The following is a 20104-nucleotide window of genomic DNA, read 5'->3' on the forward strand; positions in this document are numbered from 1 at the left end:
CACCATTTCATTCGCTCTGTAAAAGGATGCTTCCAAGAAGCCAGTTGCACAGTTGATGATACACAGACAGAACTCTTACCGAAAGAGTCAAATGTCTCGGAAGCCAGCCTTCACACAAGCAAATGGATACCCGTCTAGTCTACACTTTTCTAAATTCTACTAGTTCCAGTTTGCAGCTTTTTCTAATCACTGTACATATGTAAGGCTGAGCACATATGTGAGTATAATGCACAGAACGCCCACTGAAATTAGTGTACTATTAGACTATTCACGCTTTAAAAGACACTTGTGTTGTATTTCAACATACCCGTTCATTCTGGTCTATAATGTATTTATAGCATAGCTTATGTAGTAGGCTCCTAATCATCTCTTCCATATTTTTGTTGGTTTGGATATAGAATTAACAGATAGTTAAAATCTCTAAAGATGAATCAAACTTTAAAAAGCATAATTCTATTTATAGTACTATACAGTAAATCCGTAGCAGTGGCATGACACTGGCCTAAAGCCACTATGAAGTATGACCAGAATACCATTGTTTCTGCTTAGGTCAAGTAAGAATCTGTGCTGAAAATATTAAACAGAGTTGCAACCTATTTGCAGAATGGCAGCAGATAATTAGGTTTATTTTTAAATGCATTTGAAGATATTCTAGTATCCAGAGATACAGGTTAATAGACCCCATGAGAACTGTCATGTCAATCTGCAGAAATAAATAACAACTGAAGAAAGCTTGTACTATCTGTCCTAAAGCAACTTCTGACCGGGGTTTTCTGTCCATAAAAGTCCATGGGTTCAGTTTTTCCAGTATAAACATCCACCTGCTGAAAGACAGTATTTCTAATTTACCTTCTGTAATATGAAGGGAAAAAAAGTAACAAAAAAATTCCCAGGCCTTTATTCCTGAGTTAACATTTTTGTTACTGTTTAGTGGAATTGGGATAAAGTAATCAGATTAGTTTAACCGCTAACTCCTGCCAGGGATATAAACTAGGAAGTCATCAACCCCATTCAAATACCTTTTTATAATTAAATACTTCACTTCAAATAAAGTTGCAAAAATCAAGATGCTGGATGAAACCCAGATTTCTATTTAGTATTCCCTACATAAAAACATATTTACTCAATCATCAAAACATCAGTCGAAGCTACTTTAACATTAAACTTCACGACAGTAATTTTGCATGTTTACACACAAGTATTTTTCAGGCAAACACAGAACAGCATTGTTGTTTTGGTGCTTGTTAGAACAGGTTGTTGTGTAAATAAACTATTAAGAGACTTATCCTATTCACTCATCTTTACAAACTACGTCAACTACACTTGGTTTGCTTGCTTCTTTCTTTATAAAGTTGACATTTTCAAAATAAAGCAGCAGCAAAAGACTCAATCCAAAAACATACTTCTGCAAAACAGCCCCATGTTGTTATGCCGCACAAGCAAGATGCTACTTCTAAAGCATATTTAACATATTCTTTTACTTTGACAAGATACTATGTGACTTGGATTCCTTCAGCTGAATTTGAGAGTAGAGAGCTGGTAGATGAATAAGCTTAATTAAAAATACTTATTATTGGTAAAAATCTCTCCCGCATTCATTAGCTGTTTTGGATGAACCATGAGAACAGCCTCCAGAATAAAACATGAACATTTCTTGCTTACTGTTGGCTGCAGTGTAGTGTCAAATAATCAAGTCATCCTCAGCAAGAACAGCTTCACAGGAATCCAAGAACTTTAGCAGATTAAAGCTAATTAAAAATCTACCTAATAGAATATGAAATTTATTCTTCCAAGCCTTCATATTTTAAAAAAAGTCTTAATTTACAACATTAACTGTGTTATCATTAACTCAATCCAAATCCCACTGTGGTACATGCTTTCCTCTCCTTTATGCCTGCATCCCCAGATCAGTGAAAAATGTTCTGCAAGTAGCATGCTGGAGGTTGAGAGCATCTTAGCACAAATCATGTCTTCATCATGTTTGATGCAACTTCGAAAGTGGAGTATTACACTGTTGATGAAAGAACATGCTTCAGACTAAGTTGTTATTTAATTTAGATAGACGTATGGGTTATAGGTGAGGGGTTTTTTTTAATGTTCTTTTGTTTTTACTTTCAGAGCATTTGCCCATAAGTGATGCAATAACCAGAGACTCAGTTTAAAGCTCAGTGAGTATACCCCACCCCATGAAACATCAGGGCTGCTATTTAATTCAGTCATGAAGGCATGGAAATGAACATAATACCAGGGCGTGGGCCTTAATCTTTATGCTTCATTGTACAATATGTGGGCCAAAAGAAGAAACTACACAGTAACGACAGCACTGGAAAAGCCTTTTAAGGGTTTGAAAAAGCCTGACAGTGCTTTAAATAGTAATAGTTTAAAACAAAAATTATAATACAATGCACAGAGGATTGTAGTTTTTTAACATTCGCTTTTATGCTAGCTTCAGTGGAGGAGACAACAATGTTGTGACGTTTTCTAAAGCTCAGTGCCATGATTCTTATAGGAAAAAAACCCACAAATAAAAACAATATTGAGGACACTAAGTAGATAAGCAATTTCCCCTGTTGTTAATTTTTAAGACTGGTTTGGTGCCATCCACTATGCTTGAACTGATTTCTAATGCAGTTACATCCTGTCTATATATCGTCTATACATAGTCCAGTTTCCTCTATACTCTTTTTGTGATGCTTAATCCACCACAGAGCTTGGGAAATGCTTAAAGAACACAGCACAGATTATCTTGGGAGACTTATATTCCTTATGAGTATAAAGAGGATGAAACAGATAAATAATGCTGTCTTTCTAATTTGGAGGATACTTACAGTTCTATTTACTGATTTAAAAGGCCACAACTGGGAAATTTTCAATGTAGAGGGGAGAAACATAAAGGAAAAATAGAACAGTAGAAGGGATTTGGATCAAAGACAAAAAATGATAAATTCACCTAAATGTATTAGAGGAACTGTTATTCTGTTAAGAAAATGAAGCCAGGTTCATACTAAATAATCAGGGTGGAAAAGAACTTCCATTGTACACAGAACACATAGGTGGTGAACTGCTTTACTGAACCGTTATAATGCAGTATTAGAGGATGCCAGTAGCTGAGACTGTGGCATGTTTCTGTAATGAGTCTATTTAAGGAAGAACTCCAGAGAAAAAAGAGGAGAGAAGCACCAAGGACAGCAGGAGTAAATAAAGCCTGGTTGTACCAGCTCTTCACCTTCTCCTTCTAAGGGTGGGAGAGCAAAAGACCTGCCATTCCCTACAGCAGACTGAGCTGATAGGGAAAAATGTTAAATACAGACCATATTTTTACTGCCTGTAGCCTGCAATGTAGGAGAGAGAATTTAAATATTCACTTTTTTTTCTGCCAGATAACATTAGCACTGCACATTGCTGTTTCAAAAAAGAAGGCAGCTATTTATATTCCATGGCTAAAAAGCCAAAGGTACACACATGCTCATATTTTCAGATATGACTGTGCAGTTAGTTGCGCAAAGACATGCCTTTATTTCCAATCCAGCTGTGCAAGGTCCAGTCAAGAGTTTTTTCCACATACAGCAATATGTTTACATGTATGCCGTCTTACTCCTACAGTCACTTCACATATGGTTTTGAAGTCGTGGGAAAAGATCAAACCACGGTGAACATCAATCACTTACAGCAGTCCCTGCAGTTCAATGAGTTAGTCTACCTTGAGCCTGCTCACATAACATTTAGGAGGGCTTAGGCGGCACCTTTAGAGCAACTGAAGATGCATGTATTTAACAGCAACCATCTTGAGCATGGATATTCCTAGGCTTGTAAGTGGTCAACCTCCACCGAAATGAATGGGATTTGGACATTGAAATGCCCGTGAGGACCTAAGACCTTGTCCATCCTGCCTCTGGGTTACTTGTTTTCTCTCCAGCTCCCTCTGGTGTCCTAAACAACATATTATCAACTCACTGGATTGCACTACTGATTTTGCAACAAGGCACTAGATGCTACATAGGCATCCCCCATGACTTTGGATACACTGCCTAGTTGCATTCATATGCAGTGCAGAAAACTTACAGAGTGGCTGAACTGCCAGCCAGTGCTTTCCAGGATCAGAACTGAGGCTTGAGAAAACACTTCAGAAACAGCAACCTTTTACTAGCCTCAGCTGGCACTAAGGATGGTAACCCAAAGGGAAGATTTACAGAGCACTAGCATGGCCTCCCTTGAGAAGCAAGAAAAACATTATTTTACCACTGATCTTGAAGACATTCATTCGGGGGGGGCGGGGGGGAAGCATATGAGAAGCTTCCTCCAAAAGAGTTAAATTGGCTAGGAGCACTGTCTCCACAGTCTCATCAATTTGCAATTCCTAACATAAAAAAAAAAATTATACTCACCATCTCCAGGCACTGACATGAAATGAGCATCAACCCGTTTTTCATCCTCTCCGTACTCATTCTTTGCCAGTAAGGTATAAGCACCATTATTCAGGTGGGTAGGATTGTCCAGCTGAAGGCAGCCATGGTATTCACTTTGATTGATAACATGTATTTTAGTACAGATGTATTCAGACTCATTCAGTATAGCCCCTTCATAGAACCACTGCAATGTGGGCTTAGGGTTCCCTTTCACAGTGAATGGAATACACCAGTGGTGATCCGGGGTTGGAGATTCAATAAACGTGATATTTGGCGCAACTATATTGGAAAAAAGAGTGAGAACATCAGAATATTCTGAACATGTCTTTCCTCCCTTCCCTCCCTCCCCACAAAGTTATCAGGGAAGTATTTTTCATTCATCAGTACAAAAATATGTTATTAGTAGGAATGATACCTATTTGGAGGATACTTACACAGGAACCCACCTGCTCTGCCTAGGGTACTATGCTCACAACTGAAATGAAGCCATTCTTTAGAAAGAAACAAAAAACAAACTAGTTTCAGACAAAGACTGAACACCTGTTAAATCACTTAAACCCTGTCAGGTGTGAGAAGTTCAGTTACTGGATCACTGAGAAGGGGGAGAGAGACATTTTAGCTTTACTCTGCTGAAAAAATGGTGCAGAGGAGTGGTGAAGGAACACAACAGTATTGAAAATATTTAAAAGTTGGCCAAAAGCAAGTAGTACTGGACATATATTCAGCTAGGAATCCAAACTTTCAGATTATTTTCTTCACAGAATCAAAGCCAGAACAGATGACTTAATTCCCTGGATTCTTCTGTCAGGGAAAGACGATTTTCTACTATGCATTTGCTCATTCTTTGTTCAAATCTGCTAAATGCTTCAAGTTTACAGACTTGTTCTGTTTCCCTCAGGAGATTATTCTAACACCTTGCCCATTATTTCACTATTGGGAAATTTTCCTTGATATTTATTCTTAACTGCGTGCAATTTCATCTAGTTATACTCCCTTCTATCACTTGTAACTGTGCCAAGCTCAGAATCTCATTTACACTGTTCAAACATCTCTAGTTTATGTCCCTTCCCATAGCTATTATATACCCAACTTCAACCTACAAACCTACATCTATAGTGATTTTTCTAGTTTACTCTGTCATGAGCACACGCTGAATAAAGTTTGCCATCTACAAAGCGTTCCATTCCCATCTTCAATTAAACAGAGGGTTGCAACTTGTGAAAACATGCTGTCTAGTTCACATAAAATGAGTTCAGGCTGGAGCTGAGATCTAAGAAGCTAGTGCCTCTACTCTACACGTCCCTTCCCCCTTCCTTGGCCCGGACAAGTAAGTATATTATTCAAAGCTATGACAAATAAATTTACATCTGGCAGTACGAATGTTGCAAGTGTGTTATTTTTTGAAGAAAACAGTTGTTGCTTTAGATAATAAGAACTTAAACATTTGTAGTGTCTTACAATTAATTCTATGAGCCTTTTGATGCATTCACACTTCTTAATTCCTAAGACAATGCGTATGTACGCGCACACCATTACAAACCTTCCCACACTGACAGTGCCATTGAGTATTTTGGGTTTCAGACCTTTACTTACAGATCATTCTAACTGGAAGATAAAGCATTCAGAAATACATTTTTTGCAGAACACAGGGCTGAAAAAGATAAATACAACAACTGCTGGTTGGGCTACTCCCAGCATTAACTGCAGTAGATAGTTCACACGCCTTACGGGTTTTTGTTTCAATAACCTGCGTGCTCAAAAAATATTTATACCCAAAACAGTTGCTGCCAATGCGGTTTGGCCTCGGGAGCTGTACAGAGGCCTGCGTACGTACAGAATACCGTGAGCTCGGCAGAGGCTTGGTCCTCTCCCACAATGTTCTCTGCTACGCAGGAAATCCACAGTCCGCTGTCCATGGATGAAACGTTCTTTATGGTTAGTGAGGCAGGGTTCTTACTTGTGTCACTCTACAAGCGATCAGAAAAACATGTATGTGTCAACCGCAGCATAAAGACCAAGAATCATTGGCCACAGTTGAATGGCATTTTTCATTTTCCCTTCCTTTTAGCTGTATCAATCCACAATTAATCAAAGCCTCACTTTAGTGTCTTATCCAAACAGACACAAAACACCTACTGAACCAATTGTAACCATCAGTGGCAGTAGACTCAAAGCTTCAAAAGTTCTGCTACAAACACTGAACTCAATCGTTTTTCTGTCCTTTCAGTTTCTGCCTTTTTTTTAAACATTTTCCCCTCTACACAAATGTTTTTTTCTCTACCCATACCCTTGGTCATCCTTCTCTTCCACTTCATGACTGATTTCTATGGCCTATCTCTGCTCCCCTTGAACTTTTTCTTCCCGCGTATATCCTGTTCAATTCCTGCTGTACTCATCCTTTTGTCTCTTTCCTTTACGCTTACGCTTAACATCTCTTCCCCTGCTGCCTTCTGAGCTCTACTGCACCTTGACAACAATGTGTCTTTTCCCTCCTCCTTAGCCAAACTTCTCTTGAAAGCTGCTTCTTTTCATGAAACCTTCCACAAGAAATTACATACCTTCTACTACCTAAGCTGCTACCCAAGTACTGGTTTATGTGTTTAAGCACAGGCTAATTAAAGTAAGAATTATGATTCTTAGAAATCTTGATTCTCACGATTCTTAGAAAGCTCAGTGCCTATTTACAGCCTTAAATGCTGTATTGAATGCGCAGCTATGCAACATTGAATAAAGCAAATAGGGCTGAATTACAAAAAAAAAAAAAGCTAGCACAGCCAGTTGTTAAAGACAGACTCTTGTTTTCTTAAATCAGGTCCTTCATATGATCTCCAAATAATTACTATTTCCATACTTGAATTTTTCATACAATGCGAGACTATTTTCCTAAAAAGGAAAGGAACCAAAACATGTTCAGAAAATAAAGTATAATTAGGATAATTTTTAAAAACTACTTTTGAGGTACTTTTCCTAGTGTACACATACACTTCAGTGCTGCACAGAACACCAACAGATAACACACTGCACCTGTAAAACCACAGTGACTTTCAGTGGCAGTCAACGGGGACATGCGGGAACACTCCTGCATACAGTCCTGTGGGACCAGAATTTTGAGATGACACCTTAAGTCCACTTAAGTGTCCCTTTGATTTCAGTGTGACATTAGGGGAGGTGAGTGGAAGAGCAAACACTCCATTACACATTTCTCTATGTGCAACTCTCGGAGGTGAGCAGTGCTCAAAGCTGGACTGAAAGCAGAGGGGCTCAATCGCAGGCTCAGGGCTGAAATCTAGAGCAAGAAAAATCTAACCAACATCAATCGGTTTATACATCAACACAGAAACTGAGAGCATACAGTTAGCTTTGCAGGACTAGAGTTTAGTTTTAACTTTTGTAACGTCTCTCTTTGTAAAACAGGAAAGAGAGAGAAAACAGGCAAAAGCAGCATAGGAGGTGAAGAAAAGGGAGGCAGAAACTGAGATATGGAAGTGAGAGAAAGGAAACCAAAACCAACACTCACAGAAAAGGGAAGGATAGTTGTGAATGGCAAATGAGGTTTAAAAGGCACTCATTCTTCTGCTACTGAAGAGACTACTGTTCTCCACAGCTAAGGTCGTAGCCTATATTATGAGCCCCTCTGAAATCTCAAGATGAAGTTATGCCAGGACAGAATATTTCTGGAAAGCTTGAAGCAAACTGACCACGGCATTTCAAAGATAGGAGGGTTAAAAAATGAGGTGATCTCACTTTTTGAACAGCATCCCACATTTGTTTTGGCTCATAACTCAAAGAAAAAAAAAAAAGAAAAAGAAAAAGAAAAAGAAAGAGCACAACTTGGCACACAACTTGGCATAGGTTCCCCAAACTGTTTTAATTTCTTGTTCTTGATGACGACTGATGCCTCTGGGTAGTTTTACAGATTGGAGAAAATTTTAAAAATGAAACTAGAGCTCTGCAGGGCTCTTTCTTATGAGACCTGAAAGTTAGGCTAGTCAAATTCTATACCAGGGCCAGATATAATGATCTCAAGGAAGAAAGTACAAAGATTATGAGACCCCAGAGGTCCTGTCTCTTCCACACTGCAGGAACAGTTTTGGAAGTACACATCCCACACTTTGTACAGACCAGGAAGCTTGAGGCAGTCTGCACCATCATGAATGTAGGAAAGCCAATGCCATAAAACTGTGAATAACAGAGGGTCTTGCCCACTGTGTAAATAATGGCAATTTAAGAGGTCAGCAGCTGCATGTTGAAGATCTGCATATATGCCGCAGATCTTATCAACACTTCCATCAGAAAGAACTTAACCATTCTATCTTTAGTGCACACACACTCTAAAGCAGGGACACAGAATACAAAGATCTCAGAAAACAAAATTCCCCCTGCCTAGATGATTTTATTGAGGAAACATCTTCATATTTCATTAAAAAACCCCTGCCATTCTTTTTAGTAAAACCTTCACTTCAATTTCCAAAGCTTCCTGTTGCTGCTTCTTGTCTGTTGAAGGAAAATTAAACAAGCCACAAAATATTTACAACAAAATTCCAACACACCAAGCTTCTGGCATGAAAATACAATAAAATTAGAGAACAAAGCTTTTTTAATTATTAGGGTAGATTAGATTTATTCTCTGTATGCAGGTATCAGTGATAATAAGAAAGGCCTTGTGTTTCAGTATCCCGATTCACCACATTAGTTCCAAAAATTTACAGTACTCTCATTTACAAGCGAACATCCGAAAACCAAGAGTGCCAATCAGGGTCTTAAGGAGCGAATGTCTGCCATTCTCCAAAAGCACTGCTGCAGTCACCCTGGATTGAAAGTAACTGGAAAATAAATGCAACCCCAACATTAATTTTTTATTTCATCTTTTTAATAAAAAGTTAACTAAAGCTGGACATGAACCTTCATTCCATCCTTCTGCAGGTACCTCCTGTCTCTGAACTGTCACATATTTGAATATGAAACTTACCTCATGGTTTGAAACAAGATTAGTGAGCACCCAGGACACATTAGGGGGTGGCCCGCCAGTAGTATCACAGTACAATGTGATGCTTTTTCCTTCCACCACGGTGATGTTATAATTGCTTAAGTTTGCTGAGGGTAAGTCTACAATAGAAACAACAACAAAAAAAACCCAGATGCATTTGTATTTGACAGAAATAGACGCCACTCAATTCTAAGCAAGTTGTATAAATGCAAGCAAAACCACCACTAAATCAGATACTCACTGTGGTCAGTTACTGTTCAGTCAGGGAGTACAAACAGCATCTTTGGAAACATGTAACTACAGTCTTTAAGCTGCTACATAACATTTTCTGCATCTCCTCTGCTCCTCTCCTAAGAAAACATTACTTTATGTAGAAATACATTAAGCTAGTTATATGGGGAAATCAGGTGGGCAAACAGAGGTTATCCTAACTTCAGTTTTTAACTTCAAAATGAAAAAAAAAAAACCCTGCCCTTATTCTTTAAAACAGGAAATTTAATCTGGCTCTTTGTAACAGCTGCAAAGCAACCTCTGTTTTTCTACGGACTGACATTGTGGCATTCCCACTGTTCTCCACAATGCTAACAGGAAAATCCCATTAGCTCCCAGTATCACGCAAGAGATTGCAGCCCTCCCTTTCATACAGAGGCACAGTTCACAGCAAGCAGGGCAAAACCTAGATCCTTAAGTACAACGTGAGGGAAAACAGAGCACTGAACAGATCAAACCAGAGGAGAGAAAGGACAGAAGACAGGGTTAGCAATTGCACAGAGCTGCTGTCCAAGGCACCTCAGCAGACTTAACTATTGCTCTCGGGAACGCAGAAAAGCAGTGAGATGGTACCATTCACCAGGAAACAAGACCAGTTTTTGCAAGAATCAGGACTCCCTCTCCATCTCACAGAGCTATAAATCACTCTGTATCTCATTCTTCAGCACCCAAAGCAATGGGAGCTTCCCGAAGTGTAAATATGCTGAATGCTTACAAAAACAGAAGAAATTATAGACCAACCCTCCTCAAAAATAACACCAGCAATATCAATAGACTTCAGGCACAGAGGACCTCACATTTCATATTTATTTACATAGCAAGTAATTATGCAATGTGCTAGAAATCTTTCTTAAAAGATACTGTGCCATCATTTGGAGCTGCTACACTCTGTAAAAAGCCTTGGCCTCCTTTATGAAGCATTTCTCATCAACATTCCAGGCAAGTTTTACTTGCAATTTACCATCGCAAATAATCAAGCTTCTCTGCCATGCTGGATACATATGCATGATTTTGCAACGACTTTTCTTTTTCTGAAACAATAGTACTCTTGTTTCGTTTTGTTTTTTAGTTAAGAGTGCGGTAGTTTCATCATGGACTTCCAGGTATAGAGGTTTAGCAGCGACTTTTTTGCTTATGTCAAAATTCCCATACAAACAATTAACCATCAAATCAGTGTGAACGCATTAATATGTTTGCTAGAACTTCAATAGAAGCTATATGTATTGGAAGTCTCCCCTTAAGTTTAATTATTTCAATAAAAATTAAATGAGAGGAAGGAATACCAAAGAGAAGACAAATAATTTTCCAGGCAATGCTTTCTTGCCTAATAAGATTTGAAGATCAGCACAAGTATACAATAACTGCTTAGGCAATTCTCACAGTGCTTTAAGTAGTGCTGTAATATGATTCCCGTTATAGGCATCATGGATTTCTTCTATTACGTTCACTTTATAAATCATATGTTGAAGTTTATTGAGACAGAGCTGGACAGTTTGTACGCTTTGATGCAGTAATCTGTTAGCGAAGGTAGCCATCTGCTCTCGCCTGCTGTGAATTCAAATCTCAGCAGTGTCTGTCAACTAGCTGGGCAGGAAATAAAACTAATCTTAGGGAACATTTGGATATTAATTATGCTGGTTAGGGAACAGGGAGAGAAGTAATGAGATCATTTGCTTTATAAAGTTACACTTCCACACCACCTCTGAAAACCATTCCAACTACTCTTGCCAGACCTGAATGTGCAAAGACATTAAAGCTCCCAACTTCTTCCTGGCCCTAGCACTTGGGACAAGGTCTACATGACAGATTAGTGTTTCACTGTGCAAGCCTGCACAGTCCTACTAACACATCATTTCATATGAAACCTCTCATGTAAGCAAAAATAAAAACAACTTTGGTCCCTTAGAGCCCTCCTTTGTTAGGTTCTGAGACAACTTCTTCCTGCAGTGTGTTTATTTACAGGATAGGCAACTGAAGTTTAATTCCTCTGGTACTGGTTCTGGTTCCCACCCAGAATTAGATCTAGTTCTGTTTATTTGCAAAAGTCTGTACATGTCATGTTGGTGTTATATCTCTGAGAGAAACAGCTACATCATGCTTGTGTCCTGCCAGAAGTTTATAAAATAATAGTTCTTATTATTCTATAGATTCCTAAAGTTACACCAAAAACCAGTTGCAAGACCCGGCAGAAAACACTGCAGCAAAAAAGTATAAGTAGAATAGAATAGAATAGAATAGAATAGAATAGAATAGAATAGAATAGAATAGAACAGAATAATCACATTATTGTGTGTGTTTTCTTTTACTCCCTTTCCCAGTCATAAGAGGTGGGTGGGAAATACATACAAGAATTGCCTTGGGATTCATTTTTTCTGGTTGGATATCTTGAGTTAGTGAACTTTAATTGCAAGGTCATTTTGGCTTTTATTTCCAGTGGCACCCAGACTGCTCCACAGCAGAATACACACTAGTTGAGAAGTGGCTTTGTTTGGAAAAAGAACGGTAGCATAAGACCTTGTGTCTAGAAAATGTGATACACTGGACTTACCAATAAAGCAATGACACTAAGCAGCAAAACCTGTACTGAAAAATAATTGTATTTGAAAAAACACAATGCACCCTAACAGACACATATGGTCAGTATAAGTGAGACGATTTATACGAGCCAGTAGCATTTTGACACCTACACAATTACAAAGATATCCAACCATGCTGCACTTACTCCTGACTTAATTTGGTTAAATACAGTGTTTTAGATGACTATCATTTCTGTTGATATGGATGTACATTTTAAAGGATTTTGTGTACAGTAATTGATACAAGCAATCAGACAACAGGTTCAAATACTTTTGTATACTGCCAGCATAGTAAGTTTAGACTGTAGCATAAGAGCCCTTGCAAGGTAGACATGACATCATCTTTCCACAAGTCTCATCTTGATATCTGTCAGACAGAGATTACCCTGTGCCCCAAAGCTCGAAACACAATATCTCTTTCAAACTTTGATAGATGAATTTTTATAATTCTGGATATCAGTAATAACTCTGCTAGTATCCGATTTCTTTTTTAAGTTTACTATATACTTGGCCTTAATAGCCTTCTGCAGCAATGAGTTTCACAGGCATACTGTCCAGGCCGTATACAAGAGCCACTCCCTATTACCAGTTCTGAAATTTGACTGTGACGTTCAAATTCATTGAGTGCTCTCCTGCTCTGACAGGACAGAGAAAAGAGTTTCTGAATGATCTTCTTAAGACCACTCTGGTTTATTTCGTTTTCTCAAGTCCCCTTTCTTTTCAGTAATCTATCCAAAGCTTTTCAATCTCTACAAAAATGGGAGGCCAGAACATGCTATTGAGAATTTTAAACTGTAATGTAGAGAGTTACGCAGTTCAACAGATAAAAGCATACACTAAAATCCATGTGTTTCATTATGTATGGGTGTATATAACAGCTATGTTATTTCACCACATACAGAATATCTGTTCTCCTATTCAAATTGATAACACTTTATTCCCGGGAATAGGCAGCTCTGGATTAGAATAAGCAGTCACTTCCCTCACCCCAGCACAACTGGACACAACAGAGACAAGCAGGAGGAACTCATTTGCGTCAGCCGAGTCTCTCCAAGTATCACCTCATGCTTTAGAAGGAACAAACCCTCCTTTACGTAGAGGGGAACTATTTACCTTCGCAGACCATTGTTAGTGCAAACCGATGGCCCGAGGCCATCAGACAGTGGAACTGTCAAGCATCACTAGGGAATGACTCATATCTTCACTGTGCACAGCTGGGACTTCAGCAATCACAAAACCAAATACTTCGGATGAAATTTTCAAAAGTTATACAGCATTTGGCTACACAACAGTCAATGGAAATGAATAAAAAGAATGTGCCTAAATTCCTAGAGAGCTTTCAAAGTCTTCATGCTGCTACTTACTTCTTTCTACCGAAAACTTACACTGGCCATGGTAGATCCAGACTGTCACTATATGTCAAAGGAAGGATATGACCTAATTAAGAAATAACGGAGTATTAATACACACTCTGTAGTCTGTAACTCAACTCTCAGCACCAAGCTAACTGGCTCTAGCCAATACACTACGGCAACTTTTAGAAGAAGGTCTTAAGCAAGGAGAAAAGAAACCACCATTACACCCAAGATGTTGTTTCACTGGTTAACCATTTTCACAGTTACAAAACTTCTTACAAAATTATTTCCAGATTGACTTTTTCAGCTTCAACTTTCATCTGTCCAGTTCTGGGATTTGTTCAGCTGCTCAAAAACCTTCACCAAAAAATTCTCTCGATATGGTCAATTAGCCTCACTAATACCTAAGAAATGACATGATGAAGAAATCAGCACCTGAGAGAATACCATAAATCCAATATTGCATTCATTTATGCCATCCTTTGCATGCTAAGACCCTGATTTTCATCCGCCTGTCAACAAGCTCCCAGGAGTCTAGCCACAATGCAGCATCACTAAATGGTTTTCAATGTGGCCCATGACATCTCTTTTTTGCTTGGCACATTTTTGCAGGTCAACCTGTTCTGTGATAAGAACAAGCAGTTACCAAGAAAAAATTGACAATTTTATTCCCAAAACTAGCCAACTGCATCTGAATTTTCATAAGGTCATTTTAATCCTTACCTGAAATCCTTAATCATCTTTTTAATAAATATATCAGACTCAGAATGACTAAATTAATACCAGGCCAGCAACCATCCATCAAACAACCATATAAAGGTAGACTACCAGAACCACTGATTTATAAAATATACCCTGTAATTCTTAAGATACCGTGGCCAGATCCAGTCTGCTTGCCTCGCATAAGGTTTCAAGGTTCTTGGCTTCCCTGGTTCTGCTTTTTGAGAAAGAAAGAACTTTTTGAGAAAACATACAACTAATTACAGCACTACAGTACAGCTTGGTAACACCCACTACTTGTACTGTCCGGAGCCTGAAAACAGGATGGTTGACAATGCAATTTGTTAAGAACTGTGCACATGGATCTGCAAATTTGAGAGGTCTTACTGGCTCCGAATAAGTTGTATCAATGCAAGATGTAAGAAAAACAGAGTTCTCTTATAGCGTTCTATTAAAATTCTGCCTTGTTTGAAAATACAGGAATGTTTACAAATTCCAAAGGTTTTTTCCTATGGGCTTTTATGGGTTTAAAAAACAAAGCAAAAAACTTTCTAGTAATTCTAGCTATAAAGCTAGGAGCTGTTGGATATGTGATACACCTCCCATGTTTCACTTAGCAACTGTCTGCAGCCAACAAGCTCTGAGCCAAATTTCAGCCATGAGCTAAGTGGACATGTTTTCACTGAAGTCTGCAGAATGACGGGGCCAAAAATCAGCCTCGCTGCATCTTTAGAGCACTATAAACAGAATACCCCAAAAGTTTACACGGAAAACATGAATTAAAGAAACATAAATAATTGTTTCCATTTCCTGTTGTATCACAACCACAAAATCAAAATGCTCAATACATAAAGATAATCACAGAAACCTCACAGAAGTTATTCCGAGATGACAACCACAACCATATTCAATGAAAATTAAAAAATGTTAGGCAGATAAAATACAGAATTAGCAGAAATGAGGAACATTTTAAAAAATTATCATCTCTCATGTATCTTTTTTTTTCTGGAGCCCAAAGATCACTCTCCTCTCCAGTTACAGGGAAGAGAAGCCGGCAACTTCTCATTTCACCGCTCTAACCACCAGGCACTACTCTCCATTTCTCCACTGTAACTTTGCCATCGTGCACAACAAAACTTGAAATTTCCCTTGGATTAAAATGAACAGTAAAAGCACTAATCTGAAAGGTATAAGGGGGAAAGAGGAAAAGGAATCCTGGATTACGATCCTTTTCCCCAGCATACTTCCATACTCTGCCCACTGAGTGTTGATGTAAATTAAAGAAACTGTCCCAGATCAAAACCTCTTCAACTCTTTAGGAGAATATATAGCCGTTGAATAGACTGTTGAATAACCACTGAATAGAGGTATACTCACCATGTGACACAGCAAATCTTGATGGGTGTTTTCCACAATCACCATGGTATTTTGCACAGATCTGACAGGGTTAAACTAGAATAGTCTCAAGCACTCTACAGGTTGGTGGTGAGGACATTATCCCCAAAGCTGTAGGTTAGATTCATGAACTGAACCTGAATCCAGAGAAGGATGACAAAATCTCCTCCTGTAGCCACTACTTTTTTTTTAATCTTAAAAAAAAAAGAAGAAAAAAGGAGCAGCTCTTGCTATGCCCTTTTGAAAGGAAAAGCACAAATTCCTACCGTTGGGAAAGACTGAGTCCAAACGTAGAGGCTCCTTGCCAAAGCCCTGAGGAGAGTCATTCAGACCAGAGTTTAAGACTTTCCCATGCCTTCAGCATTTCCTAATGAGCAGTTGGAAGGTATATGCACACTGAACAAGCTCATTTCGGACCTCTTCTTGCTAGATGTGTTTGCTGCTTCAGCATACCTTCTTAGAAGTCCAACTCTCATTTTCTTACTGCGCCAGATCTGACACTCACAACACCCACCTCATTAGTCTATGGAGGAACGTCTTTCTGTTAGGAAGCAGAATGAGTGATGTGGCAGCTCACTGAGCCACGCAAATATTTTAAAATACTGAAAGAAATCTGCCTCCAATCATGACACGCCTGATTGTCACATTCAGCTGGGAACCTTTACAGAAAATAATTAAAAAAGTACAGCCTCTACTGGAAGATGATGAGTCTTTAAAGTATGCTTTCCCAGAGCAAATACACCCTTACTTTGCCTTTAAACACCCCATCACTTCCTGCTTAACTGAAACTATCACTAGAAGCAAACTTCTGTAAGTAGAGCCAGCGTGTGCCGCAGCAAAGACCACAAAACTTGCTAACTCATCTTCATGATTACAGCAAGAAACGCAACCTCCACAGAATTGTCATCCCATCCAGGGCTTCAAATGCCGTCATGAATGCCATGCAGGCAAAAACCATCAACAGCCAAGCACCAGAAGAAATTCACTTGGACAGTGAGCTGTCTTCTGCAGTCAACCTGTGCAGAACCTTTGAAGGTTGCTGCTGACATTTCAAACCAGATGAAGGGCTTACGTTTCCCAGGTTTACATCAGCTCCTTAACTTCTGCCCAGGACCTTTCTCTTAAGGTCCCTAGGCCTGACCTGGGTTCTGGTAGGAAGGTGCTGAATAAGAAAGGATCTTGCAGCACCTGAATCATTTAATTGACCTCATCCCCAGTATTAATATCAACAGTTCGTCTGCAAGAATTTTCAGATTATATGTTTCTATAGAGGCTATCAACCTTATCAACACTTCCCTTGCTAGCAGTCTCCTGAAGGTACCCAGCCATGTTTTCCCTCAAATTCCCTGAATGGTTAAGGAAATTAAATTACACCTGGAGAAATTGTTCTTAACTGGTATTTAAGCTTCAGTTTATCCACAACAACTTTCAAAAGAAAACCAAATACATTCAGTGCAGTTGGGCTGAACACAGCAGCCACAAGCTTAACAGACGCACCAAGAGCTAAACAGCCTTCGTAAAGCCAGTTAATGAGGCCTAAACTGGCTTATGCAAACCTCTAACAAATGGCTTCTTATTCACTAAGTGCATGTAATGCAGTTGCAATTCCCGTATCTTTATCTGGGGAATTTCATGTGTGTCCAGGAAATACTGAAAATAATGGCGACCTGTCAGATATTGCAACGTGATAAACATGATCCTGAAACAGGAACATTTTCAGAGAACTACATAAACAAGTAAAACGATGGGTTTCACTCTTCATACCAAGTATACTGTATACCAAGTATATGGCTGAAAGGGTGCCTTCATGAAATGTCTCCACTTTTAAAATGAAAAAAGTACTTTCTTTAGACTTCAGAATACAGTTATCTAGTCGTCAGTCTTCATCTAGTTACATCGTAAGAGCAAAGTAAGAATACCGCCAGCCAACAGTCAGATAGCTGTTTTCCCTCAGTAGATCAGTACTGCACGCTTACACAGATGCGTCAAGTCAAGCATTCAGAGTACCTCTGCAAGCCTGCACAATGCACTGAGTTCAGGAACAATACTTGAGTGATCAAGACACATTTCTTTCCCTTAGGTAGTGCCTTACTTCTTTCTATTTCTAACCTGCTTTGTATTATAAACCTGCTTCATTCAAGTTAAAGTAGAAATCGAATCAGAATTGTAAAACAAAATTCTGCTTTTTTTTAAAAATATGAGACAGTCATATACATCACATACGCTCAACTATCATCATTCACAAGCACTGATTTACATATCATATGTCTAGACATCTGTATGAAAGTTACTCGTTGCTTCATGAACAGATAAAAATGTGCATGCTTACAAGGGAGTTATGTCTTTGTCTTTGAAAATGAGACCCCTGTTGCCTTTTCAACCATTCATAAATTATTGGTTATTTTCACTTAAAAGTTGGAATAAGGAACATTGTTTTAATTGGAAAATTCTAACTCGACTTTGGAGCAACGGTGAAACCCCATTACTGTCAAAACTCTCATAAAAAACGTTTTTCATGCAGCCCATGATCACAGATAAGGATTAAAACTCTTACAGAGAAAATAAGAACAGTTTGCCACAATACATCATGCATAACATCTAGTTCTTGAGCCAAAATAAACAACATAGGCTAGACAGCCCATGAATATTCTGAAAGGTAAACACGGAGAATGTTTAAGGCTTTTTTTAAACTCACTTCATTCTGCCTGTAATGTTCTCCTTCTGATAGTCTTATCTGTGAAGTCTGGCTGATAATGGAAAAAAATGTCAACACCCACTGGATTATGCCTTTGCTTGTGATTTTAGACTGCTTGTACTGTGATTGCCTAAGATCTAATACTTATTTTATTGACTCACTAATAAGACAAATCTTTTCTGTATATTCGAAGAAATAAACACGTCAATCCTTCAGTTTGGCTTCCCCCCCCTAGAATTTATAACCACCTGCCTCCAGTCTGATATTACCATTTACTCATTTACCTTTAGGACAAAAATCTATCACCAGAAAGAGGCTGAAATGAAGTCAGATCCAGTCCAGCCCGTTTGAGGTCATCTGAACAATTGCCTCTAAAAATTCACGGCTTTCCCAACTGAGCAAAAAATGGGCAACCCGTCTCTTTAGATTGTAATTCTACATTACAATGACTTCTAAAATTTTGTCAGTCATACACAAGAAGCAGCACTAAGAGCAACACCACAGTACTTCATGCGCAAGGGAAGAGACAGACAAAAAATGTTAGCATTCATAAAATCCCATAGTTCTCAGATCAGACAACATTTCCACTGACTGGCTGCATATGTAAACAAACAGCCAGCCCGAACAGCCAGTTTGTTATATGTACAACAAATTAGTACATGAGACTAATTTACCACTTTGTTCAGCAGACTTCAGCTAGCATGCATGACCAATGATAAGAAAGAAAACATCTGCAGAAACAATATACGATAAATAAGCATACAAAGTTGGGACAGTAAGCAAAATTGAAAGCCAGATCAAGCACCAGCATATATAAAACAATATCTGATTAACGAAATTGGCCAGATAAGGCAAAATGCCATTACCAGATTGAGATCCAGAACAATAAAAAATCCAGACGGGACTGCAGAGACAGCTTAGAAGCCAGGCCCCTCCCAAAAATACCACAAGAAAAAAGAAGACTTCTTTCGGTATCAATGAGTTCAATGAGAGCAGCTGAGTAATTGAATGCCTACCAGAGGGAGCAACTAACACCTTAATAACCAGTCCCAAAGACATGGTCTTGCCTCCTTGGCACTCAGTGAGCTCCAGGTGATCTGCAGACTGACGGACTTTTGAGTGACCTTACCCCAGGCATAAGACATGCCTCACTTCCAAGGACTTAATAAAACAGGAGCAATTGCCACCAGAGTTTACAGAAGTAGTAATAAGAATGAAGTATTTACTTATTTAGTTCTCTTTCTTGATTTTCTAATGCTATTTATCAGATAGAAACAAAAAAAAGAGGATGGCCTAGGTGGTGATGCTGTCCATGTTGTACAGACAACCAGCAAATACTGTGAAAATGGCAAAACTAAACACCACCATTCCTCAGCACAGAAGACTCTACTAATACTACTGTGGTGGATGCAACTTAAAAACATTTGACATAGTAATTAAGTATGAATTTAAAATTTAAAAGAATCTGACAATTTTCATCATACATAAATACATTTCAAATGCAGTTCAAAAAATAATTCTGCAAGCATCGTAACAATTGATTGACATTTTTAATATTGCAGCTGGAAAGAATCTTCTAGATAGTGAGCATACCTGACTTTAAACCTCAAGAAAAGAAATCTCAAGGCTGATGGCATCTAAATTGCAACCAGCCTTTAATCAGCACATTAATGAACACTTCCACCATATAAATAATAAGA

The 20104-nt window shown here is 38.6% G+C and overlaps 1 protein-coding gene across 1 annotated transcript in view; it reads right to left on the bottom strand.

Annotated features, from left to right (window-relative positions):
• NTRK2 (neurotrophic receptor tyrosine kinase 2) overlaps window positions 1-20104 on the bottom strand; it is a 208541-nt gene that overhangs the window by 155010 nt on the left and 33427 nt on the right. Inside the window, exons 6-8 of the mRNA XM_075138482.1 lie at window positions 9376-9512; window positions 6241-6373; window positions 4386-4685 (exon numbers count right to left, since the gene is read on the bottom strand). Of these exons, the coding sequence (XP_074994583.1) occupies window positions 4386-4685; window positions 6241-6373; window positions 9376-9512 (570 nt within the window). The remainder of the gene's footprint in view (window positions 1-4385; window positions 4686-6240; window positions 6374-9375; window positions 9513-20104) is intronic.

Source organism: Calonectris borealis, chromosome Z (genome assembly GCF_964195595.1).
Source record: "Calonectris borealis chromosome Z, bCalBor7.hap1.2, whole genome shotgun sequence".
Classification (NCBI taxonomy): Eukaryota; Metazoa; Chordata; class Aves; order Procellariiformes; family Procellariidae; genus Calonectris; species Calonectris borealis.